The 27,349-nt window shown below is 41.6% G+C and overlaps 2 protein-coding genes across 2 annotated transcripts; both read left to right on the top strand.

Annotated features, from left to right (window-relative positions):
- Window positions 1-851: 851 nt before the first annotated feature.
- Window positions 852-9,464, top strand: LOC133421830 (uncharacterized). Its single transcript, XM_061711610.1, has 4 exons — window positions 852-1,317; window positions 2,276-2,344; window positions 4,506-4,798; window positions 7,559-9,464. The coding sequence occupies exons 1-4, from the start codon at window positions 1,068-1,070 to the stop codon at window positions 8,414-8,416; spliced, it is 1,470 nt and encodes a 489-aa protein (XP_061567594.1). The 5' UTR covers window positions 852-1,067; the 3' UTR covers window positions 8,417-9,464.
- Window positions 9,465-17,964: 8,500 nt separating this feature from the next.
- On the top strand, window positions 17,965-27,349 carry LOC133421560 (uncharacterized). Its single transcript, XM_061711214.1, has 5 exons — window positions 17,965-18,159; window positions 21,038-21,896; window positions 22,059-22,069; window positions 23,615-23,812; window positions 25,811-27,349. The coding sequence occupies exons 1-5, from the start codon at window positions 18,087-18,089 to the stop codon at window positions 26,713-26,715; spliced, it is 2,046 nt and encodes a 681-aa protein (XP_061567198.1). The 5' UTR covers window positions 17,965-18,086; the 3' UTR covers window positions 26,716-27,349.

Here is a 27,349-nt window from a genome sequence, read left to right as displayed (position 1 = left end):
GGTAAAAAGTGAAAGCGCTCACCACCTCCTGAATCAGAATCAGATAAAGATGAATCCTGTCTCTTCTGTTCAGAACCATTTTTTTATTGAACATAAATGATGCAACCTTGGCCTTATGTCTACATCTGCAAGAACAGACTCCCATGAATTCTGTCAAAACAATAATAATAGAAAGAAAAAAAATTGTTTAACTGTTTAAATGATTTGTATATGCCTTTTCATTTGTGCATATAGCATATATGTATATATATGTATATATTTATATATAAAAACGTACCCCCAAATGCACAGCAGAGATTTAATCATTAAAAAAGGAGAAAGAAAGGGGAATGAAATGGGGACATTAAATGTATTTATCTTTTAAGCCCAGATATCAGTGTTTCAGTTGATTAGCTATTTCAAATATTACAATACAAAGAAATATTACTGAACCTAATATAAACAATTTGTGTTTTCTTGCTTGTTGTTAAGGTGTGATTTTGCACATGGAGCATGCAAACGGTTCTATACTTATAAATATATTATATATATTATAATATATTTATTAAATATATTATAAACTTATACTTATAAATTATCTGCGGATGCTTCCGCTGTCAGGACGGCAGGAGATTAAGCCTGAATTATGGTTCTGCGTTAAATCGACGCAGTGCCTACGGCGTAGGATACGCGGCGACGCGCGCCGTACGCCGTAGGCTCTGCGTCGGTGTAACGCGGAACCATAAATCAGCCTTGATTTGGAGCTTCTTGTCTGCTGAACCAGTGCTGCGCGCTGTGCTGACGTCATCGCCACGCTTGCCAGCAGCAGCTCCGTGTCGAGAGTCTGCGCAGCCGCTCTGCGCATCCGTCAGCTGAGCCCAAGTGGACAGCTGCAGCCATTTCTCTGTCCCTCACCCGAATAATAAGAAAACATGCACGGAGCTTCGTTTTCTCTCTATGAAGAGCCGGACGTCCGGGAGTGGCCGCGTCGGCATCGCGGCCGCGGGCTGTAAGTGATCAACAACCGCGCTCTTTCCAAAACTTTCTCTCAATTCAACGCCTGCGCAGACAAAACGAGCCGGAAAAACATGGAGGGACATCTGCGAGCAGGCGGCTCCGAGGTCGCGGGGATGCACGTGAAAACCGAGGAGGTGGATGAAAGCCCGTCTGCTCTGGTGCTGGGCAGCCGGGAGTCGCCTGCGCCCTGCGGAGAAGCCGCCTGCAGAGGAGGAGGAGGAGGAGGAGGGGGAGGAGGAGGAGCAGGGGAGCAGGCTGCAGAGGAGCTGGATGAGGAGGAGCTGCAGGCCACCACCACCACCACCACCCCTGTGCTGCTGTGTGAGCTCACGTGACTTCATTTGTGCCCATGCGGCTCTTTGGTCCGTGTACTTCGCGGCCATCCGTTTTTTGTTTTGAAATTACAAAATAAAAATAGAGAAATAATCCAAAATAATCCGTTCCCCATCTTTTGTTTTGATAATAAAAAACGGAAAACGGATCGTTATCCATTATCCGTTATCCGTTATCCGATTTCATTGATGTGTTTGAAAATCGAAATTGGGAATTAAAACAGCGAGTGGAAAACTCTTTTCTCTATTTCCTATTCGTTTCCAAGGATACTGAAAACAAGGATTGGACAAATGGGGGGATTGCACATGCGCAGTAATAAATTAAGAAAGTTGTTTCTGGCTCTTTTGTTGATCAGATTGAAAATTAACAGTTTTAGATTGTTTTAATGTTGAAACAGAAAATAAATCAAATATAAAACCTGGGAGTGAAACATGAGTTTAATCTGTAATCTGTCTTCACTCCATCATGAAACTGCAGGGATGTTGTGACTGTCCGTTCAGCTGCAGCGTCAAAAAAAAGCAGCGTCCAATCAATAACATGTACTGAACTCTAACATACTGGAAACAAATAGGAAATAGAGAAAAGAGTTTTCCACTTGCTGTTTTAATTCCAAATTTCGATTTTCAAACACATCAATGAAATCGGATAACGGATAATGGATAACATTCCGTTTTCCGTTTTTTATTATCAAAACAAAAGATGGAAAACTGATTATTTTGGATTATTTCTCTTTGAACCGACGCAGTGAATGGAAAACGGGAGGGAAGGCGTTAAAAGGCTGATTTATGGTTCTGCGTAAAATCGACGCAGAGCCTACGGCGTAGGGTACGCAGCGACGCGGTACCCTACGCCGTAGGCTCTGCGTCGGTGTAACGCGGAACCATAAATCAGCCTTTCCATGTGCGGCCTTTCAAACTGATCTTTCTTGTATGTGTTGGGTCCTCAGATCCCGTCAGCACAGATCGGTTCTTCACTACAGCCGCAGATGGAAAAACATACCTGAAGATAGCGCCAGGTAAGTGGCCGGTCCATGCTATTAATGTTTTTGCAGCAACTTTCATCATCAAATGAAACATTCGCTGTAAATAATGTGTTAAAAGTAGGGCTGGGCAACTATTAAAATGTTTTATCGCGATTAATCGCATGATTTCCTTGATTAATCACGATTAATCACATTGTATATTGCCACTGCCAGGGCATTAATGTTTTTTGTCTACCAACAAAACCCTGATCCACAATGATGACATTAAAACAGGCAATTTCTGAGGTAACAGCAGAAACTTTTAACGGGGAGCAGCATTACCAGTCTATATTCAGCACCAAATTTCCCTGTTAAAAAGTGTGAAGCACAAAAAAAAAATCACTATTGAAATTTCCTTTACAGTGGTCGAATCCGCTGTCTGGGAGAACTTTAAAATGAAAATGTCCATGTAACCGTTCCGTAATTTTACCGCTCTGTTTTAACTTTTCCGCATGTTTTTCCGCCAACTCTCTTCCGGTTCCGCAGCAGCCGGCAAAAGACTTTTTCAAAACAAAGGCCGCGTTCAGACTGCAGGCAAATCTGATTCATATCTGATTCCTTCTCATATCCGATTTTCAGGGCTGACTGTCCACACTGGACAGTGTGGATCTGGCTCTGTTCAGACTGGGCCACATCATTGACTGATCTGGCGGGTTGCCGTAGCAACGACGTCGGAGCGGAGGCGTCACCCAGCGCGTGTATTGTGTGAAGTCATGTAATTGCGACATCAAAAACAATAACAATACGTGCGTCCTGCCCACCCGATCAAAGGTTATGGGGATCCTTTATTTTTTTATAATTTTATTTTTTTATATATAAAAAAATCCCAAAATATCTGTACCATTTCTGATTGGGTCGGCACTGCGCATCATTTTTAGACATAACAATGAACGCATACCGCAAAAGTTGTGTCTCGGCGGAGGGACCCGACGTCCCAGCAAAATGAGAAACAGAGAAAAGTGTTCAGAACAAAACCACCAGCAAACTAACAAACCAACCAACAAAGCTCAGAGTTAACAAAACGAACCAGCAATGAACAACTGGCAGCCCCGCTCTTCAACCTCCTGATGAGCTGACGGGCTGCAGGTTCAGGCTCACAGCGCGACTGAAGGCTGATTTATGGTTCCGCGTTACACCAACGCAGACCTACGGCGTAGGGTACACGGCGACCCGCACCCTACGTGAAAATGCGGTCTTTTTTTCTGCTATTAAAACATGATTTGTAATGTGAATTTGCAACACTCAAACTACAAATAATAGTTTTTGACGTGACATCAGAGATTGTACATGCTCTTTGCAAAAGGATGAGTAGCTCCACAACTGGAAATGGGCGGGTGGTTTGGAGCGTCTGGGACAGTCATATCCGATCTGAGTGTTTGGAGCTGTTCAGACTGAGACGCATCTGCCCAAATGCGATATGAATGCGATATGAAACTACCTCCCGGAGGTGGTTTCGATCTGGTTTGCAAAAATCGGATCTCATGCGGTTTGGGACTGTTCAGACTTCAAAAGAGTCATCCAGTTTCAATCTGGATGGGCTAAAAATCGGATATTGGCTGGCAAAAGCGGCCAAAAGCATGTGAGCAACATGCGTTAATGCGCGATAAAATAAATGTCCGCGTTAATAAATGAATGAGTTAAGGCGATAATAACACGTTAACTTGCCCAGCCCTAGTTAAAACATTACACACACAAACACATTTCTCTGGTGAAAGTAAACAAACAAACAATTGAAAGTACTGGTTTATCTGTAAAAACTGAATCTGAAGCTCTTAAATGCTGATTGTTATGCTTTGTGTTACTGTAAGATTTTTAGTCCTTATATTATTTAATCACTGCAGTAAATAAGGGACTTCTATCAAATCTGAGGATTGGTGATGATTGTATCTCAACCATGTACTGAGTGCTTGAATCATAATTATTACACTTAAGTGAATTATACAAGTCGTACATGACAACAACCAAGTTAACCCAACGTCTGCCAACAGATTCTGATGCAAATGTAGCTAAATTCAGAAGTCTTTTGTGGTTTTGCTCTGCAGACATCCGATTGAGGCTAAAATGATTGAGTTTGACAACATGAGTTAAAGTCTAACAGGAGAAACGGAGACGTTAGCTGGAACGACTGTGACCAGTCTCCCTTGTGCCGCTCCAGCTGCAGTGATGCCGTCTGCTTCTTCAGAGAAGACGGTTTCCTCCGGTTCGGATTTCTCCTCCAAGGCCGTTTTGTGCCTGATCGAGGCCATTGGGCGGCGCTGGGGCCTGTACGACACCCGGGAGCGCTCGCAGCTCTTCCAGAGCGTCCAGGAGGAGATGGCCTCCAAGGGACACATCCTTCCAGTGGAAAAAATCCGGCGCAAGTGGAACAATCTCATTGTCACGTACAAGAGAGTTAAAGACCGCAGCCGAGAGACAGGACACGCCAAGACGTCCTGGGAGTTCTTTGATGTAAGTCGGTAGGAAGTACTTCCAGGAGGAGTGTATTTCCTTCATGCTCTTTGATATTTTTTTTTTATCTGTCTGTATTACCGTACAGACCAAAAGTTTGGCGACACCTTCTCATTCAAACAAATGGGGAAGTGTGTCCAAACCTTTGGTCTGTACTGTATATTTTCTCTTAAAACAAATATAAATGAACACAAATACCAGTTTCTATAAGCAATGAACCAGAGGTTATAGAGTTGGGGATTTGCACGGCTGGGGTCACTCTGCACTTATGACACTGAAACCTTGTTTACACTTCTGCGTAGCAGTCCAGATTCTTTTCTTGCAGGACTGTAGTTTGCAGTGCCAAGTTTTCTACATAGACTGTAAAAAATACAGTGGACGCAGCATTGGCTCACGTCACGTGATCTGTTGGTTTGTTTGTTTTGATGCTCATTTTTCTCCATAGCTGCCGGCGGCCGTTTACAGTAGAATATACCATTAAACATCTTCTCTGCGGTGAAATCAAAAGTTACATCTGCATTTAGGTGACGCCTGATTAATACAATCAGCTGAATGTTTCACTAAGCGCGATAGCATGACGATTACGGATGAGGAAGTGGTAACAGCTAGCCATTGGCTGAGCCGACTGCCGATCAGTCATATTAGAAATAATATATTGCTTTGTTTAAACTCTCCTGGTGTGGTACAAAAAACTTCACTCCTCTCAGAGTTGTCATGGGTGTGAAATCAAATGATTGAAGCCAAAACTGTTTTTGGAACCAGGCTGTAAATATGTCAACTTTTGCTCTAAAGTTGGACATTTTAACACGGGAGTTAATGGAGACCGGCTCGCTTTTACAGCCAGCCTCTAGTGGCCAGTTTAGGAACTGCAACAAAACTCAGTTCCACATGAGCCTCAATCTAGAAATTAGATGGTTGGCGCTTGGTTTCCTTTTGTTTACTTTCCCTATGTAGCTCAGACATAACAAATGACGTATATTTCACGAGTTGCAGCTGCTAAAACAGGACAATGACCATAGAATTCACTGCTAATACATAATAATTCCTACCAGATGATGCATAGTGTGCAAACATTTGTTAGAATTTTCACTGTGGAAAAAGAAAAAGCATGGCAGCCCACTGCTCCTAGTTTGACTAGAAATGGGTTAAATGCAGATAATAAAATTCCCCCATTGTGGGATTACTAAGGGAAAAATAAAATACAAATAAAAAAACAGGAGCCAGTGAGAATACTGTGCTGATGGGTGCGAGCGGGTTGTGTTCTTCGTTAAGCCAGGAGTTCACGCGTGGATTTAGTATATGCTGCCCCCATGTGGTCAGATGTGGCAGCGACACCATCAACCATCAACAACAGCGAGCTGATTAACAGGCAGGTGCGTCTGCAGGCAGCGCTGCGTTGTTGAACACGTGACCCTGGATACTAGTTTAATTAGTTATTTGTCATTGGAATGGGGTTATATTTGTATTCAGTGTTTCAGAAAGTGTGCACCAAAATTTAAAAAAAATATTAAAAAAAAGTCAGGATGTTAAAAAATAATGACTGAACTTAATTCCCAGATAAAAATATGCAACTCGTTGAACCAAAGACTGGTCATCTTTAATTTTACTATTGATGCATAATTGATTGCGTTTTTTCTTTTTTATCAAAGTCAAATAAAAGATTATTGGCACATTTTTTAAATAATACGTATTTAATAATAATTTCAGTCTCTTCTGGTCTCTGTTAACTTTGTTTATTTGTTTATTTAATAAGGATCCCCATTAGTCTTCACCATTGTGAAGACTACTCTTCCTGGGGTCCACACAAAGACATACAAAAGAATACAACAATCACAACTCAAAAAGGGTGAAAACATTCACCAGAATTCCTAAAATAATAAATCTAAATAAAAACAAAAATCTAAATATCCAACCAAAAACATCCACATCTTAAGTAACAATATTTGCTACTATCACCAGATCTGTATCCACTTATGAACAAAATAGTTTGCAACGACTTTATAATTTATAATATACTCATACTACTATACTATATATACACTCATAGCCTACAGTAATTTAGAATGTATTTACTATTAAATTTATAATATACTTACAATTTGCAAAATAATCACAATATATACCTAGGACCGATCATAACTTCCTTCTGAACCACAGCCTGCTTCAGTCTCCTTTTAAAATTTGACACCTTGATTATTGCAACTAAACATGGGGGGAGATGGTTCCAGTGTGTGACTGCTTTATACATTACTGTTTTTTTCAATGCATTAGTTCTTTAAGATTAGATAAAGATTTTTCCTCCAGTGTCGTCTCGGTCGCCGGTTCCTTGCCGGTTCTTCTGGCCAACGAGCCAGAGGTCGTTCTCAGGTTGGTCCCGGTGGCAGCCTTCGGCCGCGGGTTAGGCCAGCTGCTGCCTGATGCTTAGTTAGGCTTCATCCTCGGACCCTAACCAACCTGAACATGACTGCGTTTGCTATAAAAGCTGTGTTCCTATTTATGCGTGAATGTGTGGTTTTATGAATTTTACCTAATGGGGAACATAAAAAGTCACTTCCTGTACAGTTCTCTTGAATTTGAAATCTTGTTACGGAGATTGAAACCCTTTTCTGTGCCAGATTATACCAATGTTTATTTCTTATTTCGTATGTGGACACTTCCCTGGTGGTGACAGTGTAAGAGTTAATCGAATGAAACAGTAAGAGTTCATAAACTGAGTACTTTTCCTTATGTTCTCTCCATCTTTCTTTCTTTTTACTCCAGCTGATGGAGGCCACTCTCTCGGACACTATCGGCACACAGATCATCAATAACAAAAGACATAAAGGTGGCAGCACATTTTCTCCGCTGTCTGGTCCGATGGCAAAGATCGCTGCGAAGCCGCTTCCACAACCGGCCACCATCATTCGTCCCAGTGGTGACTTTGCCTCAGCAGGCGGTCTGGAGTCTGTGGGGATGGCCGCCGGCCAGATCAGCAGCTGTGCTGCCAGTTCCTCGCTGAGCGCAGCCACCATCAGCCCCATAAACGCTCCAGAGCTCAAGCCTCTCATCCTCCTCAATGGCGACACCAGCATTCAGTCAGCCTCCATCGTTCCAACTCCGACTTATATTTCCTCACCTTGTTTTACAGAAACAGCTTCTACTTCTCCTTCTCTTGGCTCGGCGAGCAGCACCGACCTCAGTTCGTCAGGCTGCCCGAGCCGTAAAGGGTCGTCCTTTACATCAGGCGTCATACCTTTTCGGCTTAGCACAGCACCCCTCAGCCACAGTCAGAATGTCCTCGGGCTGTCTTCGTTCCAGCCGACTTCCTCCTGCCTCCCTTCTACTATTGCCACCTCGTTACCTGCGGCAACCATGCCAGGGGCCGAAGGGCAGAACCAGAAAGGGAGCAAAGAGCAAAGCAGCTTTCCTCTGTTTGAGGAGATCCTGAAGCGGCAGGAGGAGCAGGCCTACCTGGATCGAGTGGCCCGGCGCAGGGTTGAAGCCAGAGAGAAGAGGCGCGAGAGGAGGGAGGTGCGGATGTCCGAGTCCCTCGGAAGGATAGCCACGGCTATGGAGCTGCTCTCCTCCAAACAGGACACAATCATTGCTCTTCTCCAGAGACTGGCCGATCGGAAGTGAGGCTTTTAAGGCTGGAAAGCAAATCCACTTGAACATCGGATCATGCTTGTCAAAATATGTACCCCCTTTCAGTTCTAAGATGTATTTCAATACGATTAAATAAAAAAAAAATCATCAGATCCTTCGCTGGTCTGGAAAATGAGGTGCATACAGTCTGAGATGACCAAAGCAACACATAACATATTACACTGTATCATTAAAAAACAAGCCTTCCTGCTTCCAGAGGAATCAAGAGTTACAGCCACTGACCTTCATCAGACATTTTGGCAATTTGCTGATGTGAATCAATCAAATGTGGGTGAATACAATGCCAAGAAGGACAGACATCAGCTATTGGTTTAGAGAAGCAATTGTTATTGTTGACAGTCAGCCTCTGAAGGAGTCCATCATTATTTACTAAACATTCAAGACAGTCTTGCCAAGAGTTAATCCCAAGTAATAATTGGGAAATAACTATTTCTATATCTCCGACTCGGCGAGCCTCAGTCAGCATGGTACATTGAGCATTCGTGACACTCACATTAGAAAAGACTGAACAGAGAAGACGTATGTAGAGGCCTTGCCAGGAGGGAGACGTGTCCCTAACCAGAACACATCCTCGTGGCTTACGTTAGCGGTGTTCACACCGGTTTGGACAGAGGCCCCAGGGTGGGTCTGTTTAAAGAAATCTAAACAGCATAGCGGTACACTTCACGCCACCAGTCAAGCACGGTGGTGGAGGGATGATGATTCAGTAAGTTTGACTACACTGTGTCTAAATAATGACTTGGTGGAACAAAGTTCCAGTTTCCACAAGAGCAGGGCGGTCCCTGTCTACTTCCAAGAGCACCTCCTATCCTTAACGTTATCTAGGTAACGTTTTACCACACAGCTACATGCTCTCCTAACTACGCTCACTCTCCAGGTTACCACACTGACTGTGGCTCTGCTCAACATAATGTTCATCTGAGATCGCTCAACACGTCAAACTTTAGGATTGAAGAAAGTCAACTCCTGTTTTTATGAGGCAGTACATGATCCTTCAGTACATACATGTAATAGAACATAAACGGACGTAAAAGTGAATGAAAAATATTTACATCACAGGAAAACGAGATGTTTTGTTCTGTTACGTTTGTGTTTTACTCCCCTGCTGTGACATATCATGATAAAGACCTAAATGAACTGTTGAAAACATGTTATCAGACAAAAAGCAATATAAAAGACGTCAAATAAAGAGTTAAAGTCACTGTTTTAGATCTTTCTAAAATACAAGAAGTTGAACTTCGGCTAAAGTCAGCTGTGATTTTAACATTTTTGTGCATTTTCTTTCACTTTTTTGTTTTTTGGAACATTTTTTACAAAAGGCTTAAATAGTAACTACATTTGAATATGTTTTCCCATTTCATCGCCAGAGCTCAGCTGAATTGTCCATGAGACAAGTCCAGAAGTGAAGATGACAATTATTGATTATACGGGAATCGTAATATTCTAATTGTCTAGTAGTGGACAACAATAAATATGTTTTGCAGAAAAAGTCTAAATGAGACTGGAAAGCAATGCAAAAATGGTCTCAAACAGTACAGTCCTAAATGTGATGGGCCCTCAAGCATCGTTGCGGCTCCATTACAAGTAACGGCCCCACAATGAGTATTCCCTTCAGCTTCTAGAGCCTTACAGCAACTTTGACTTTGACCAGAAGCCGGTGGTTCATATCGGGATCTTAAACTGCAATGGAGATACAACAGCTGAAAGGGCCGAAGAGGAGGGTACAACTGACGGAAACCCGCCTAATGTTTCCCTCTGGGATGTTTAACAGAGGCCTATGCCGTCTAAAACAAATATTCAAGTTACTTCTTAAATATTGTATATTTAGAATATGCACTTAACTCTTTTGAGTGAGGAGGATCAAGCATGTGATCGACTCCTTATTCTCGCGTCACGCTGAAGTACAGGACGGAAATAGAAGGCTGGTTGAAAGCTTCTTCCTTTCCTCCCTAAACCGCCGGCCCCGGTGCAGCTTCGTGCCGTCAGGCCCTGGCTGGTGTGACCAGGCAGCGGCTGGTGTACCTTCACAGGAGTGCGGCCGCTTCCAGTACACCGGGAGGCCCTTCACCAGCCCCTGGGCGTCGCCCCCGGCCGCCTGGCCAGGGCGGCCGGCGCAGCTTTCAGCGGTCTGTGAGTCAGCCTGCTGGTGACTTTCGCCCCCCTGTGCGCGGACCGTCCCAGCGACGTCGAGGCGTTGATCCTGACCGTCGCCCCCCCGGGACGTCCAGAGCCCGGGGGAGACGGCGCTAAGGCCACGGGGCCGGTCGTCGGCTACTTTTCCGGCAGCAGCTCAGTTGGGCTGCCTTCTCATCGGGGCCCAGGTGGTTTCCACCCTAGCCCAGGGGTACGTATTGCAGTTCCGACACCGGCCTCCTACCTCCGGCCGGGTTGAGATGACCATCGTCAGAGACCCGGCATCAATGTCGCCACTCCCCAACCGTTGGGCGTGGTTCTACTCCCGGGTCCTTCTGCCCCTGGTCAGTGAGGTAAGTGACCAGGATTCTATGTGACATTGTTGGTATTCGTCATCCAGTGCTTACAGCACCGCCTGGCGGTCAGTAGGGACGAAATAGAACGAAAGTTACGCCTGTAACTACGGTTCTATGAGTCCCGGATGACCGCCAGGCCTGCCGGTCACTCCAAATCCTCGTGCTCTAGCGAGAAGATTCTAGGAGTCGATCCCATGCTTGACGCCGGAAGTTATACCCCTTCCGGGGGTCATGAAGGGGTCACGGGTGACGTAACATTGTTGGTATTGTACTCGACATGCGCATGCGCGAGGGGAGATATTCAGTGCTTACAGCACCGCCTGGCGGTAATCCAGGACTCATAGAACCGTAGTTACAGGCGTAACTTTCGTTCTGGTAACCTCCCTCCGGTTTTGGGTTAAGATGTTGACATTAGGGTTCAGAAATCATATATCCACTAATTTTTCAAAAGACAAAGTGTGACCATAAAATGTATATTTACATTGTGATATATATGTGTATATGTGATGGAAAAGATCAATATATGCATTTATTAGTGCTATTTTAACGTTTTGTCCTGCTGCCTATCTCGCCGACAGGAAGGGTTGTGTTCAATGCCGTAACGTATTAAGCAACGTTTCAAAACAGATCTTTCATACCTCATCCCTCGATCTATTTTGTTTCTATGAAGTGTTTATGTGTTTTATAATTTGTTTTAATAATGCGTGACTTCCAAACAAGAGCATTTAGTTCAGTATACCCGCAGTATTAACGTTTTGTCCTGCTGCTCTATTTCGCCGACAGAAAGAGTTGCGTTCAGTGGCGTAACGTATTAAGCAACGTTTCAAAACAGATCTTTCAGACTTCATCCCTCGATCTATTTTGTTTCTAGTGTTGATGTGGTTTAATTTAGGAGTACGCTTGAGTAAACAGTAATGTTTTTAATAGAAAATATACACTCACTGAAGAGAGATTGTGGGGAAAAATGCATATTTCTCGCAAGAAATGTCATCAAACCACACTTTTAAATTGAAGTATATGCATTTGATCACCTGCTGTGAGCGTCACATATAGCCGCAGACGCGATTACATTGGAATCCATAGTATTCCTCTTGTGGCGGAGAGAGACGCAGATGGATACTTTTTGCGTCGGTAGGTGTCGCCAAAGGCATCTGACCAAGCGTCGGATTTGGACGCGTCCGGAGTGAGAGTGTGTTGGGTAGACTGAATTGTTATACATCTGTTATTATTACTATTAATACTTACTATTAATACGAATACTACTCGTCACTCTATGACGTAGAGGGGACGCCCAGGGAATCCCCTGTGGTTGACGAAATGGGAGAAACTTTAAATATCGCCTGTCTCTTCTTAAAACAGCGTTAAAAACTTGCTTTTACAAACTGACAGTAAAAAACAGTACCTTGCGCAACAAAAACGCATAAATTAGCCACTATAACAAAGAATAATATATAAATAATAATGTCATAATCCGTGTATATATCACGACCACGGATCCCGTTGAATTTGCATAGTAGCCTACTATATCCGTGGTGCTCCCATTAAAACCTCAATTTAAACACTGCTAAAACAGCGTTAAAAACGTGCTTTACAAACTGACAGTAAAAAAACAGTACCTTGCATGACAAAAACGCATAATTAAGCCACTATAACAAAGAATAATAATATATAAATAATAATAATGTCATAATCCGTGTATATATCACGACCACGGATCCCATTGACTTTGCATGATACAATATCCGTGGTGCACACACGGAATTATACCACTTTCCGTGTTGTTACCACGGAAAATAGTGGTAAGAGATCGTGGGCATTTCACGGATTTTTGGAAGATCAGGTTGAGATTAAACTAGTTTGTTGAGGAAAAAAATATTAACTATTTGTAGCTGCAGAGGAAAAAAATAATCCCAAAAGGAAAACAAAAATATTGCTCATGACTCGGAGCCTCTTCTGCATAATATAGCGGTCAAAAAAAAGAAAAGAAAAAAGTAAGAGTAATACAAAACATGTACTTTATGTTGTACTATTATACTAATTTATTGAAACATTTACCAAAGCAGCTACCAAACACTCGCAAACAAGCTAGCCGAAGACGTCGGTTGTGCAGAACTCCGGCAGTAAGTCCTCGTCGGAGCTCCAATCTTTGATAGGGATTTCATATGGATCCAAACCGTTAATAAATTCTCCATATACCGGTCCCTGGCTTCCTTGTTTAAGATATCTTGATTCCAGATCCTTTCCGGCATTTTAACATTTTTTTTGCATTCCGTCTGTTCATTTGGTGCTACTACTCTGCTGTTTGTTTACACCATAGACATATAGGCTAGATGACTCATCCGCGCTGCTGCGACGTCGTCACACGGCGGCCATCTTGCCACAGGAGAGCTCGCTCACTCCGTCTTTAATGGTGCCTGTACTGCAAAACAACCTTAACTTGCTCAATTCTCAACAGATTTTCAAACAGTTTGGTTTGTTATGAACGTCAGAGATGTAGTTATGACACTGCATACTTGTGAATAATTATAAACATTGAAAAACGTACTTTTATATGAAAATAACCAGAAACAGATAGCTATGACATGGTATTTACATTAAATCAATATTTCTATAGTATTCTTAGTAATATTTATATTTACATTATAACATAAATACATATATATATATATATATATATATATATATATATATATATATATATACATATATATATATATATCAATCCATGGCCGTTTCCGAATTCGCATACTGTACTACAAGTATACAATGATTTGGCCAAAGTGTAGTAAGTAGTATGCTGTATGTGAACAGAAGGAAATCTGCAGTGTGCGAAAAATACCCGGATGTCTTACTGATTTGGAAAGAAATCCTCAGCATGCTTCAGACCAGCCTACCTCGCTTACTATATCCCAGAATGCAATGCGGCCTCGGCCGGGCAGCACTTTTTTCTTTGTTTGTTCAAAGCTTTATTGAGAAAACACGGCGACCGGACAGTGATGTGACGGCAGAAAGGACTAGTTGCACCGTGGAAAGGGAAAAGGAGGAATATAAATATAAGTAATATAAGTAACTTTAATATATAACTTTTTAAATTCAATTTAGTGTAAGGACAACGATTAAAAATTGTGACAAAGCTACGTTGCCCATTTGTAATGAATGTAGAACTTGGCATATTTGTCCTAATAACGTTAATATAATACAAAGCGATAACGTAACACTAAGTATGATGTAAAGTGATTTAAGTGTATGACAACGTTATATATCGGTAGTTCGTGGTATTTTCATGAAATAACTACTTTTCATTGCTGTGTTTTGACAGAGAATTTGTCCGGGAGCTGAAATAAATAAGAGATGCAGAGAGAGCGACTACAACTTTGTTAATAATAAAATAAAATGAAATTCAATAGACTGATATCTTCATTTGAATACATGTATTAAAACCCCTTTCCATCCCTTATGTCATTTCATCAATGAATGTGGTATCACTGCTATTACAACATTTAAGTGTTGAGACACTTTGCAATATTTTCAACCACTTTGAAATACTTTCAACCAATTTGATATATTTTCAAATGGATTGCTGGATTTTAAGACAGAATGGCCGGTTTTCAGTGCAGCCCCTCCAGAGCTTCCAGCGTGCCTCCATCCCCAGCTCTCGTCCTCAGCTCCGGGGGAGCCCCGCTTCCCGACTGGCAACCGCGGCCTGAAAAAGCGAGCCCGAGTCGCCCCAGGTTTCCCGCTATGGGGCCCGCCGCCGTGCAGGTCTGAACCTCCAGCTGTGGGCCCGCTGGTTGAATTAGCCGCGGCTCCAGCAACCCCCAATTACCCAGAACGGTGCGTCGGTGAATGGGGAGTCCGGTCGGACCCCTGTTCGTGGGGATCCACGTCTCCATCCACGGAGGACATCTCGCTTCCCCAACGCCCTCGCCAGAAAAATAACTTATTTGACAATTTTCACCTGTTTCAATTACATTTTCACTTGAAAAAGTAGGACAAATCTGCCGATGGGACAAGATTTATCTTCTCATTACAAGCAATAAAATCCTGTTCCACTGGCAGATTTTTCCACTTATTTTAAGTGAAAATCTACCTGAAACAGGTGAAAATTGTTGTTTTTTCCAGTGATGAGTCTTGTTTTAAGTGTAATGAGATTTTTGTTAATAAAATGAAACATTTTAACTAGAAATAAGACAAATATTCTTGTTAAGATTGTGAGTTTTTGCAGTGATCCATTTTACTTATCCTGTGAAGGACAGAGTCATATTGATAAGTTCATAAAACTGCTATTTATTGTTGTGTTTTGATGTATTTGATGTAAGCCCAGTGGATATTTAGAAGGCTGCATTTAACCCAGTGTTTCTCAATCCTGGTCCTCGTGGGCCCCTGTCCTTTATGTTTTAGAGATGGTACCCTGCTTCAGCACACCGTGATAAAAGTACCTGTGTCATCACCAGAGCTATAAATGCATTCTGGGATACACTGTAGCACACTGCTGTGTGAACGGTCTGCTGGAGCAGCGTACTGAATCCTTCATTCAGTAGCCAGTATTCAGTGCATACTTTGCAGTATGTAGGATGTAGTGCGGTAGTGTCCGAAATCGGAAACGGCCTATCTATGTTGTTATATGGTAATAATATATATATATATATGTATATATGTTATAATGTAAATATAAATATTACTAAGAATACTATAGAAATATTGATTTAATATAAATACCATGTCATAGCTATCTGTTTCTGGTTATTTTCATATAAAAGTACGTTTTTCAATGTTTAGAATTATTCACAAGTATGCAGTGTCATAACTACATTTCTGACGTTCATGAAAATCTGTTGAGAATTGAGCAAGTTAAGGTTGATTAAGCAGTACATGCACCATTAAACACAATGTTATGAGTGAGCGAGCTCTCCTGTGACAAGATGGCCACCGTGTGACGACGTCGCTCTGCATTGGCAGCAGCGCAGACGAGTCATCTAGCCTTTATATGGCCCAATCCCAATCTCCACCCTCGCAGACTCGTAGGCCCAATCCCAATCTCCACCCTCGCAGACTCGTAGACTTACGTGCGCGCTCCCGCACCTTGCGTAAGGGTTTAGGGCTGTCCCATTCCTCAAGTGGTCAAGTGCGCGAGGGCTCCCGGCAGCCATTTTGAGCCCTTACTAGCCCCTTCCAATACATCCATGGCCCCTTCCCGCAAGTCAGCATCCCAGCACACTCTGGGAAAGGGAATTACCCACAGTTCATTGCGTTGTGACATGAAAGGAGGTTACCAGGGAGAATGTAAACAAAACAGGGGGCGGAGGAAAAGGAACCATGTGCGACTGCGAGAAGAAAGTTCACCTGTAAATATAAATACATATCCCACTGGTGATTTAAATTCAGAAACTGTTGTCCCGTGATGATTTTTCAACGGCCCTATTATTTCCTTTACAAACAAGGAGCGACCAACAAACATATTATTTAACTATTGTTCTTTGGTTTAAATATATATATATATAGCCTATATATATATATATATTTTTTTTTTCTCTCTTTTCTTTTTTTTGAGCATGTTCGAAATAAAGTTTTTCATTCACTCATTCATTCATTCAAACGGAGGAAAGAAATCCAAAAAAAGGACAAATGACGTTTTGGACTTTCTTCAACACTAAAGACAGGAAAAGAGGCTGAGGGAGCTGGATGAAAAGGAGGAGGAGAGGGAAAAGAAGAGGGATGACCAGTTATCTAAGTTAATTGACATTTTTGGGAAGATGGAGGACAAAATGTTGTTTTCTTCATCATTTTTTCATTCATAATTTGAGGTTCAATTTCATTTGTTTTCATTTTATATTAGACCAGTGTTTTTCAATCCTGGTCCTCGTGGGCCCCAGTCCTGCATGTTTTAGATGCTACCCTGCTTCAGCACACCGTGATAAAAGTACCTGTGTCATCAACAGAACTGTGCAGACCTTGGTGACAAGCTAATGAGGACCTTTAATTAGAATCAGCTGTGTTGGTGCAGGGAAACATCTAAAACATGCAGGACAGGGGCCCACGAGGACCAGGGTTGAGAAACACTGTATTAGACAAATCCTCAGTTGACCAAAACAAGACTTGCTTTTCTTTGATCTGAGTACAGTGTTTGAATTAAGATTCCCTTTGTTAACAGAAATGCATACATGTAAATACTAGCAGGATAGTTTTAGATCCAACACAAACAAGTCAGGCAGTAATTTGGTTATTAATTTATTTATGACCACAAAATTTAAACAATTTCAGCAAGTTGAACAAAAACGTTGCAGTAAATAGTAATAAGATAACTGTAATATTTAGCTCAGGTTACCATCAATTTATACGCTCTCTTACAAAAATGAAATGACATCATGCTGAAAAATGGAAAGTAATATTAGATGGTCATAACACAGCTGGAATATTTAACTCAGTTTACACGCGCTTACAAAAAAGAAATTACTCGGCGATTGATCCTGGCATACTGGATGTGCTGGTATGGGTAGATTGAAAGAAAGACAATGTTAACAAGGAAATACATATTGTACTGTGCGCATGTTTAAATTGTGTTCTTTGTTGAATTTTATGCTCCTTTATATAGGCTACCACTTTGTTTTCAAACATCCGGATGATCATTCCCAAACTTATAATACCGGTAGGTAACATTTGGATCTGACTAGGAATTTTGTAAATTGAAATTTTAAATAAAGTTTATTGAAAAAAAACCCCCAAAAAACAGACGTTTTTATCTGACTTGTTTCCGGTTTCTGCTAAGTGTGTCCCATTCCTATTTATACCATTTGAAGCCCTCACACCCTCTCACACTTGATCACGTGACGCTGACGTCACTGAAAGTCTGTGAGGGCTCAGGGTTTGAGGGTTTAGGGTGGAGTTTGGGATTGGGCCTATATGTCTATGGTTTACACTCACAACGCTGCCAAAATGGCCACCACGTCCCAGAATGCAACTTGGCAACCAAGCCCTACTGAAGGTCAAGCCGCAACGGACAAAGTTACAGTGTTTATTACGCCACAGCGGCCACCCTTCCCACTTTTACTGTTGTTTCACTTTCATTGTACAAGCTGCAAAGGAGTTTCCTTCGGGGATCACAAACGGGAACATTAGGTAACTATCGGTGGGATAAACAACATTTACCAGCTAAGATGACAGGTAAACCTTTTGCTGCCAAGAAGTTCCACAAGATACGCCAGTTCTTCCTGGGGATAGACCCTCAGGGTAAGTATGACAAGTAAAAGTTTTTGTTTAGTTTGACTTCTGCTGGTCATTTTCAAGATCCACAACCAGTTTTTATCTTACTGTATTTCAAGACAAGGAAGTAACTGCTCTGGTATTCTCTGTCTTATCATTTCACATCTAAATATACCCAATATACATAAACATATATAATAACATGTAGATAAGAATGTATGTTAGAGGTCATGGTTTACGGGTAAAAATGGCTTTATGGTCAGTTTCACTTGAACTTGGCAAGGAAAGGCAAGTTTATTTATATAGTAAATTCAACACAAGGTAATTCAAAGTGCTTTACATCAACATTAAAAGCGGCAAGACACAATTAAACAGTAAATAACAAATACAAATAAAAATTGAGGGCAGTAAAGTACAGCAGGTAAGTATTTAATTTAAGAGTACATTTCAGTAAATAGTAATGTTTTTAGGCCTGATTTAAAGGATCTACAGTTGCAGCAGACTTCAGGTCTACAGGAAGATTGTTCCACCGGTGAGGAGCAGAATAACTGAACTGCCTCACCTTGCTTGGTTCTGGTTCTTGGGAACCACGACAAACCAGATCCAGATGAACCTCAGGGGTCTGGGAGCTTCATAGGAACTAACAGATCAACCATGTATTTTGGTCCAAGACCATTCAGGTCTTTGTAGACCAGCAGTAAGATTTAAACTCTATCCTTTGACTCACTGGAAGCCAGTGTAGTGATTTCATGACCGGTGTAATGTGGTCCAGTTTCCTGGTGTTTGTAAGGACTCTGGCGGCAGCGTTCTGGATCAGCTGCAGCTGCCTGGTTGATTTCTGGTAAGGCCTGTAAAGATGCAGTTGCAATAATCCAACCTACTACCGACAAAAGCTGTTAAATTGCTTCTTCTGGTCTATCAGGTTTTAACTTCAACTGTGTTATGACCCGGTAATGTTGAGAACCAAACGCAACCACACAGGAGGCAGAGAAGGGGTTCATGTCTTTAAGGCTTTATTTGCCAAAGAGTGAGAAAAACTGAAGGGCAGCCACAAGGACGGCTGGTATCCGAACTAGAAAGAACAAACAGTACTCCAACAGGAAACAGCACAGCAGGTCCGGGTGACAAGAAGTTATGGGAAGATCTGGCGAAGAGTAGATTGCTGAACCGGCTCTTCTAGGCAGTGGTGCTGATGGGAGGATTGGCTGCAGCTATGTGCTGTCCTGTGAGCTCGTTAATGACGGGAACGTAGATTGGGTCCAGTTTGTGCAGAGGTGTTCCTGCTAGAGGCAGATCTCTCAGCAGTGGGGGAGGGGGGACTGGGAGATGGTGCAGGCAGAGAAGCAGGAGCCGTAACAAACTGATACAAATAAAATGTTAAAAAGTCAGAACTTCAAGCCCAGAAAGCTAAGGACACCATGTTTTTTGGCCCCAGCAATTGGACAGACAGAGGCAGGTGTAGTGAGCTGGCAATGAGTCAGGCATCACGAGGCCCCTCATGTTCCTGTGGAGCATTAAACGGCTCATAAAAAAGCAGAGAAAAGCACTGATATTCTTATGAGCCTTAAGTAGCCTACTATGGAGGAACAAAACTGATATAATTAGAAATAATTGCAGACATATATAGTGTTTGTTTTCCCTTTTCCTTGTACATGCATTTTTTGTTTTTAGATGTCCTCGTCTCCTGACTTTCAAACTCACATCATAATATAGGAAAGTAAATGATGTTAGGAGATTAAAGTTTCTTCCTACTTGATCCAGAAGGATACAGTACCTCTGATGTCAGGTCCATCAGTGCTGCTGCAGTAGCGGCGTGTAGGAGGTCACTGGGTCAGCTTCAGCGGGTGGTGACTCCTGCAGATTACTCGGAGAAGCAGCAGCGTTGGCTCGTCTTGAGTGATAAAGTGGTAATGTGGCGAGTCAGGGTGGTCTCTGCCTCTCCAGTCGAACCCACTGGTTCAACTGGAGCTTGCTCTTGACTTGGCGATGCGTCTGCGCCGGGCACTCCGACAACGCTCCCTCTCTCACTCTGACGTGGTGTCTGACTTCTCCCTTTTGAGTTTTCAGTCAATCTTTGTTTCGCCTTCTCAGATTTTACACAGCTGTCTTTTTCATCACCGTTACATGTCTGTTACTGCCTGCCAAGGCGGAGAGGTGCAGAAAAACAAACTGGTCCACTTCTGTGTATTTCACACAACACAGCAAGCTGGGATTAAGGCGCTACAGAGGGAAAAACACACTGTCCGCGTGAATGGTGCTTTAGTTTTAAAGCCAATTAACAAAACAGTACAGGAAGATTCACTTAGAGACAGGAAGCAGATTTCCACTTCTTCTTCTCTAAATAGAGAGCAGAAGAAGACAAAAATAATACAATTGCTATATGTATTTTGCTCCCTTTTAGCTGCTTTTGAGTCTTTTTAACTATTTGCTGTCTTTGAACTGAGGTCTGAACTTGATTAATACTCCAGCGTGGACCGGGTCGACCTTTTTGGGTCACCGTTTTCCAGTTTGTGAAGAATGTTATATGAACTTTTCTGCCGTGAAATTTTAATAAAACCCACTCTCAGGTGGAGGACGGTTCCTTGAGTACATGGCTGGATCAGGTGGACACTTATAGGCTCAAAAAATCTATATACAGTAGATTGCTTTGTTAATTGGACCAAATCTAGTGTATATGTCTTTCACTATATTAATTTTAGCAGCAAAAGTTGAATATCTGAATTGGTTAGTTCTGAACAGTGTGTGGTGTTGGTGCACTTGATTGAATAAATCCATACTGGGTGGGAGGAGAAATCTATAACATTGTAAATGTGAAATCCTTGTGATCTAGTCCAAGGATGAAAGATGATGAATAGAACATAATTTATAAATAAAATGTCATCAATGTTATTTGTTGCATTCACAGAGCCCTTGAGGATCATGCTCATTGGGAAGAGTGGAGCCGGCAAGAGCTCTAGTGGGAACACCATCCTCAATAAAACTGTCTTCAAATCTGACATGAAGCTGAAAAGAGTCACTATCTACTGTGAAAAGGAAGATGGGAGGGTTGAAGATAGACGTGTCTCCATCATTGACACACCTGGGCTTTTTGAGGAAGGCCGTGACAAGGATGAAAAGGATGAAATTATTCGGGAGATCCTGATGCGAGTGAAGCTCCAGCAGCCAGGCCCTCACGTCTTCGTGTTTGTGATTCCTTTAGGAAGGATGACCCAGGCAGACCAAGACACCAAGAAACTGATTGAAGCTAAATTTGGCCCCAACGTGTGGGACTACACCATCGTGCTGTTCACACACGGCGATCGTCCGGAAGGGAAAACTATAAATGATGTCATCACTGAGAGTGACAACGACCTCCGCGACTTTGTCCGCAAGTGCAGCGGTGGTTTCCACGTCTTTAACAACAAGCACCCAGAGGACAAGACGCAGGTGACGCGCCTTATAGAGAAGATCGAGACCCTGGTGGCCCTGAATGGAGGCGGTCACTACCGCACAGAGTTCTATCCCTGGGAAGAGAGAAAGATCAGGAGGGAGCAGGAGAGAATCCTGGCAAAGAGAGAAAATTTTATCAAGCGTATGGACGACGAAGGGAGGGATTATGGCTGCATAATAGAGCTCCCCCTGAGGTCGAAGGAAGGATGGAGAAATGCGGAGGAGAGTTCAAGAATAGAAGCAGAAGCTATCTCCAGAAGAAACGCGGTTCTAGGTTATTTGGTTCCGTTTGTTCTGTTTCTATTCCTGGTGTGGGTGTTCAGACAGCCGCAGAAGTAAATAATTAATGTTTACCGGATCAATTAGGATTGTGATATTCCTTGTGATGTCCTCAACCTTTGCAAGAAAAATCTTGTTGCTTTCAAATACTAAATGAAAAGGAGTCTTCTATTTCTGCTACTGCTATGTAGCTGTAATGATTATGTGCGTTATTGCAGATGTCTTTCAGGTTTAAAGCTTCTTTACATAAGAACATTAGCAGGTCTGACTAACTTTTTTAAAGCTGTCAGTTCATTTCATTGAACTACCATGGACACATCTTTTTATTGTCTCTTTTTCACAGGGATAATACAATGTCTTCTATAGAATAATTTCTAATGTCTATTCCGATATCAAAATAAAATGTCAGTGTATACAGGTATAAGATATCACTTGGTGTTCATTTAACAGGTAAACGATCTTGACTGAAGTGTATTAGATGCCAACGTACACTATAATGTTGCCTACTGGGTCTCCCAGGCCTTCATTGCTTTAAACGGCTATTAGACAGAATCAGTATCACAACACAAATACTGAGAAATCCAAGTTCAAAATAATACTTAGATAAAGATCTAAAGGAACTGTTGAAAACATGTCATCAGACAAAAAGCAATATAAAAGACGTCAAATAAAGAGTTAAAGTCACTGTTTAAGATCTTTCTAAAATAAAAGAAGTTGAACTTTGACTAAAGTCAGGTGTGATTTTAACATTTTTGTACATTTTCTTGCACTTTGCTTTTTTTTTTTTGCATTTTTTTGTTTTTTGGGAAAATTTTGTCCGAACTGCTTAAAAAGTTATTTGAATATGTTTTCCCATTTCATCACCAGAGCTCAGCTGAATTATCCATGAGACAAGTCCAGAAGTGAAGTTTTTAATTATTGATTATACAGGAATCGTAATATTATAATTGTCTAGTAATGGACAACAATGAATATGTTTTGCAGAAAAAGTCAAAATGAGACTGGAAAGCAATGCAAAAATGGTCTAAAACAGTACAGTCCTAAATGTGATGGGCCCTCGAGCATCGTTGCGGCTCCATTACAAGTAATGGCCCCACAATGAGAATTCCCTTCAGCTTCTAGAGCCTTACAGCAACTTTGACTTTGACCAGAAGCCGGTGGTACAAATTCCTGCGTTACCTTACTTGAGTAGAAATTTTGGTTATCTGTACTTCTACCTAAGTAATGAATGTGAATACTTTTGACACCTCTGCCTCTGGGATGTTTAACAGAGGCCTATGCTGTCTAAAACAGAAATATTCAAGTTACTTCTTAAATATTGTATATTTAGAATATGCACTTAACTCTTTGGATATTAGGTCCTTTGGTCCTTCCTCACTCCTCATCAAGAGATGTTAAACGCAGTAGCCACTAGATGGCGCCATGTGACCACTAATTACAGCAGTTTATGGTCAGATAACGGTTTATCACTATTTGTTTATAAATTACAGTGGCACAGATTTACTCAGCTTAAATTATAGTAATTGTCCTCCTCACAACTCTGAGGATGTTGGAGTCAGAGTATTTTGTACTTCAGTTTACTAAGTGGCGTAATGATGGCAAGTCGCCAATAACAACTGAATGTGAAACTGCAGCGGACAAAGTTAAACCTGAATTATGGTTCTGCGTTAAATCACGCAGAGCCTACGCCGTAGGGTACGGCGTAGCTTACACCGTAGGCTCTGCGTTGGTGTAACGCAGAACCATAAATCAGCGTGTGTTTAATACGCCACAGCGGCCACACTTCCCACTTTTACCGTTGTTTCACTTTCATTTTACAAGCTGCAAAGGGGGTTCTTTCGGGGATCACAAACGGGAACATTAGGTAACTATCGGTGGGATAAACAACATTTACCAGCTACGATGACAGGTAAACCTTTTGCTGCCAAGAAGCTCGACAACTCCCCCATGAAGGAAGAAAACGCCCCTCAGGGTAAGTATGACAAGTACAAGTTTTTGTTTAGTTTGACTTCTGCTGGTCATTTTCAAGAACCACAACCACTTTTTATCTTACTGTATTTCAAGACAAGGAAGTAACTGCTCTGGTATTCTCTGTCTTATCATTTCACATCTAAATATATAAACATATATAATAACATATATAATAACATGTAGATAAGAATGTATGTTAGAGGCCATGGTTTACGGGTAAAAATGGCTTTATGGTCAGTTTCACTTGAACTTGGCAAGGCAAGTTTATTTCTATAGCACAATTCAACACAAGGTAATTCAAAGTGCTTTACATCAAAAATTAAAAGCAGCAAGACACAATTAAACAGTGACTAACAAATAAAATGAAATAAAATGATAAGAAAAGAGGTAAAATAATAAAAAGCACAAGTTGTTAAAAATAATGGCAGTAGAGTACCACAGGTAAGAATTTAATTTAGGAGTACGCTTCAGTAAACAGTAATGTTTTTAGGCCTGATTTAAAGGATCTACAGTTGGAGCAGACCTCAGGTCTACAGGAAGTTTGTTCCACCGGTGAGGAGCAGAATAACTGAACTGCCTCACCTTGCTTGGTTCTGGTTCTTGGGAACCACAACAAACCAGATCCAGATGAACCTCAGGGGTCTGGGAGCTTCATAGGAACTAACAGATCCAGCATGTATTTTGATCCAAGACCATTCAGTGCTTTGTAGACCAGCAGTAAGATTTTAAACTCAATCCTTTGACTCACTGGAAGCCAGTGTAGTGATTTCATGACCGGTGTAATGTGGTCCAGTTTCCTGGTGTTTGTAAGGAAGCGCAGCGTTCTGGATCAGCTGCAGCTGCCTGATAGATTTCTTGTTAAGGCCTGTAAAGATGCCATTGCAATAATCCAACCTACTGAAAATGAATGCATGAATAAGTCTTTCCATGTCTTGTTTAGACAGAATCCCCTTAATTCTAGCAATGTTTTTTAGGTGGTAATAGGCAGATTTAGTGATAAACTTTAGATGGCTGTTGAAGTTCAGGTCTGAGTCAATAATTACACCAAGATTTCTGGCTTGATTTGTAGCTGTCAATGACATGGAGCCAAGGTGAGCACTGATCTTTTATCTTTCATTTTTAGGGCCAAAAATGATCATCTCTGTCTTTTCTGCATTTAGCTGGAGAAAATCCTGGCACATCCACTCATTGATTTGGTGATTACAGTTACCAATGAGAGTAGGGGACTGTAGTCATGTGGTGACACTGAAATATAGAGTTGTGTGTCATCGGCGTAAGTATGGTAGAAAATGTTGTGATGTTCCATAATCTGAGCTAGGGGTAGCATATAGATGTTGAATAGAAGCGGTCAGAGAATGGACCCTTGTGATCTTGGTTCTCTTGGACTCATTCCAATTGACAACAAAAAAAGGCCCTATCTTGCAAGTAAGATTTGAACCATTGAAGCACAGAAGCACACCTACCCTCTATTGATTATTTAAACTTGATGCAAACAGCACTGACAAAAGCTGTTAAACTGCTTCTTCTGGTCTTTCAGGTTTTAACTTCAACTGATAACAATAAAATGTTAAAAAGTCAGAACTTCAAGCCCAGAAAGCTAAGGACACCGTTTTCCACTTTGTGAAGAACCTTATATCAACCTAATAAAACACACTCTCAGGTGGAGGACGGTTCCTTGAGTACATGGCTGGATCAGGTGGACACTTTTAGGCTCAAAATAATCAATGTACAATAGATTGCTTTGTTAATTTGACCAAATCTAGTGTATAAGTCTTTCACTATATTAATTTTAGCAGCAAACGTTGAATATCTGAATTGGTTAGTTCTGTACAGTGTGTGGTGTTGGTGCACTTGATTGAATAAATCCATACTGGGTGGGAGGAGAAATCTATAACTTTGTGAATGTGAAGTCCTCGTGATCTAGTCCAAGGATGAAAGATGATGAATAGAACATAATATATAAATAAAATGTCATCAATGTTATTTGTTGCATTCACAGAGCCCTTGAGGATCATGCTCATTGGGAAGAGTGGAGCCGGCAAGAGCTCTAGTGGGAACACCATCCTCAATAAAACTGTCTTCAAATCTGACATGAAGCTGAAAAGAGTCACTATCTACTGTGAAAAGGAAGATGGGATGGTTGAAGATAGACGTGTCTCCATCATTGACACACCTGGGCTTTTTGAGGAAGGCCGCAGCAAGGATGAAATTGTTCGGGAGATCCTGATGCGAGTGAAGCTCCAGGAGCCAGGCCCTCACGTCTTCGTGCTTGTGATTCCTTTAGGAAGGATGACCCAGGAAGACCAAGACACCAACAAATTGATTGAAGCTAAATTTGGCCCCAACGTGTGGGACTACACCATCGTGCTGTTCACACACGGCGATCGTCTGGAAGGGAGAACGATAAATGATGTCATCACTGAGAGTGACAACAACCTCCGCGACTTCGTCCGCAAGTGCAGCGGTGGTTTCCACGTCTTTGACAACAAGCACCCAGAGGACCAGACGCAGGTGACGCGCTTTATAGAGAAGATCCAGACCCTGGTGTCCCTGAATGGAGGCGGTCACTACCGTACAGAGTTCTATCCCCGGGAAGAGAGAGAGATCAGGGAGGAACAGGAGAGAATCCTGACGGAGGAAAGCGATTCCATCAAGAAAAAGGAGGATGACCTAAAGAAGAATGTCAAGGGAGAAGAGCTCAACATGAAGTTGAAGGTGCTATGGAGAAAAGAGGAGGAGAGTTCAAGAAAAGCAGCAGAAAGGCAGATCATCAGAAGGAATTTTATCTGGAAGGGTCTATTCTGTGGGGTACCGTTGTTTCTGTTCCTGCTGGTGGTGGTGGTTTGGTTTTTAAGTCCTGCAAAACATGACTTAAATCAATCAGCCTCAGAGGTAAATAATTAATGTTTATAGTAGCAATCATTTGGATTGTGATATTTCTTGTGATGTCCTCAACCTTTGCAAGAAAAATCTTGTTGCTTTCAAATACTAAATGAAAAGGAGTCTTCTATTTCTGCTACATGTAGCTGAAATGATTATGTGCGTTATTGCAGATGTCTTTCAGGTTTAAAGCTTCTTTACATAAGAACATTAGCAGGTCTGACTAACTTTTTTTAAAGCTGTCAGTTCATTTCATTGAACTACCATGGACACGTCTTTTTATGGTCTCTTTTTCACAGAGATAATACAATGTTCTGTTATTAGACAGAATCATTATCACAACACAAATACTGAGAAATCCAAGTTCAAAATACTGCTATACATTTTAAATTCAGGAGAAAACCACAACAAAATAAAATTTGATAAACTACATCATCCAAATCCTGTGGTTCTCAAGTATGGAGTTCTTTTGTATAACCATTTATTAATAAACTATGTAATTGTAATATGATACTGAATGATGCTGTGGTCCACACCACACCTACTTCCTGATTGTACAAACTGTAATCCTACACCCACTTTCTACTGTAATTCTACACCCACTTTCTGTGTCTTTAAATAAACAGACAGGTTGTAGTCACACTTGTGTGCTACCCTT

Source organism: Cololabis saira, chromosome 21 (assembly GCF_033807715.1).
Source record: "Cololabis saira isolate AMF1-May2022 chromosome 21, fColSai1.1, whole genome shotgun sequence".
In the NCBI taxonomy this organism is placed as follows: Eukaryota; Metazoa; Chordata; class Actinopteri; order Beloniformes; family Belonidae; genus Cololabis; species Cololabis saira.
Note: the sequence above shows the minus strand (reverse complement) of the source record. Positions and strands in the feature narration are given on the sequence as shown.

What these genes read in the sequence shown, in the direction of transcription:
- LOC133421830 (XM_061711610.1), top strand. Translation starts at nt 1,068, where the DNA reads ATGGAGGGACATCTGCGAGCAGGCGGCTCCGAGGTCGCGGGGATGCAC. An exon ending in ATACCTGAAGATAGCGCCAG is followed by an intron (nt 2,345 to 4,505) that starts GTAAGTGGCCGG and finishes GTGCCGCTCCAG; the next exon opens with CTGCAGTGATGCCGTCTGCT. An exon ending in CGTCCTGGGAGTTCTTTGAT is followed by an intron (nt 4,799 to 7,558) that starts GTAAGTCGGTAG and finishes TTTTTACTCCAG; the next exon opens with CTGATGGAGGCCACTCTCTC.
- LOC133421560 (XM_061711214.1), top strand. Translation starts at nt 18,087, where the DNA reads ATGACAGGTAAACCTTTTGCTGCCAAGAAGTTCCACAAGATACGCCAG. An exon ending in CCTGGGGATAGACCCTCAGG is followed by an intron (nt 18,160 to 21,037) that starts GTAAGTATGACA and finishes TTGCATTCACAG; the next exon opens with AGCCCTTGAGGATCATGCTC. An exon ending in GGAAGAAAACGCCCCTCAGG is followed by an intron (nt 23,813 to 25,810) that starts GTAAGTATGACA and finishes TTGCATTCACAG; the next exon opens with AGCCCTTGAGGATCATGCTC.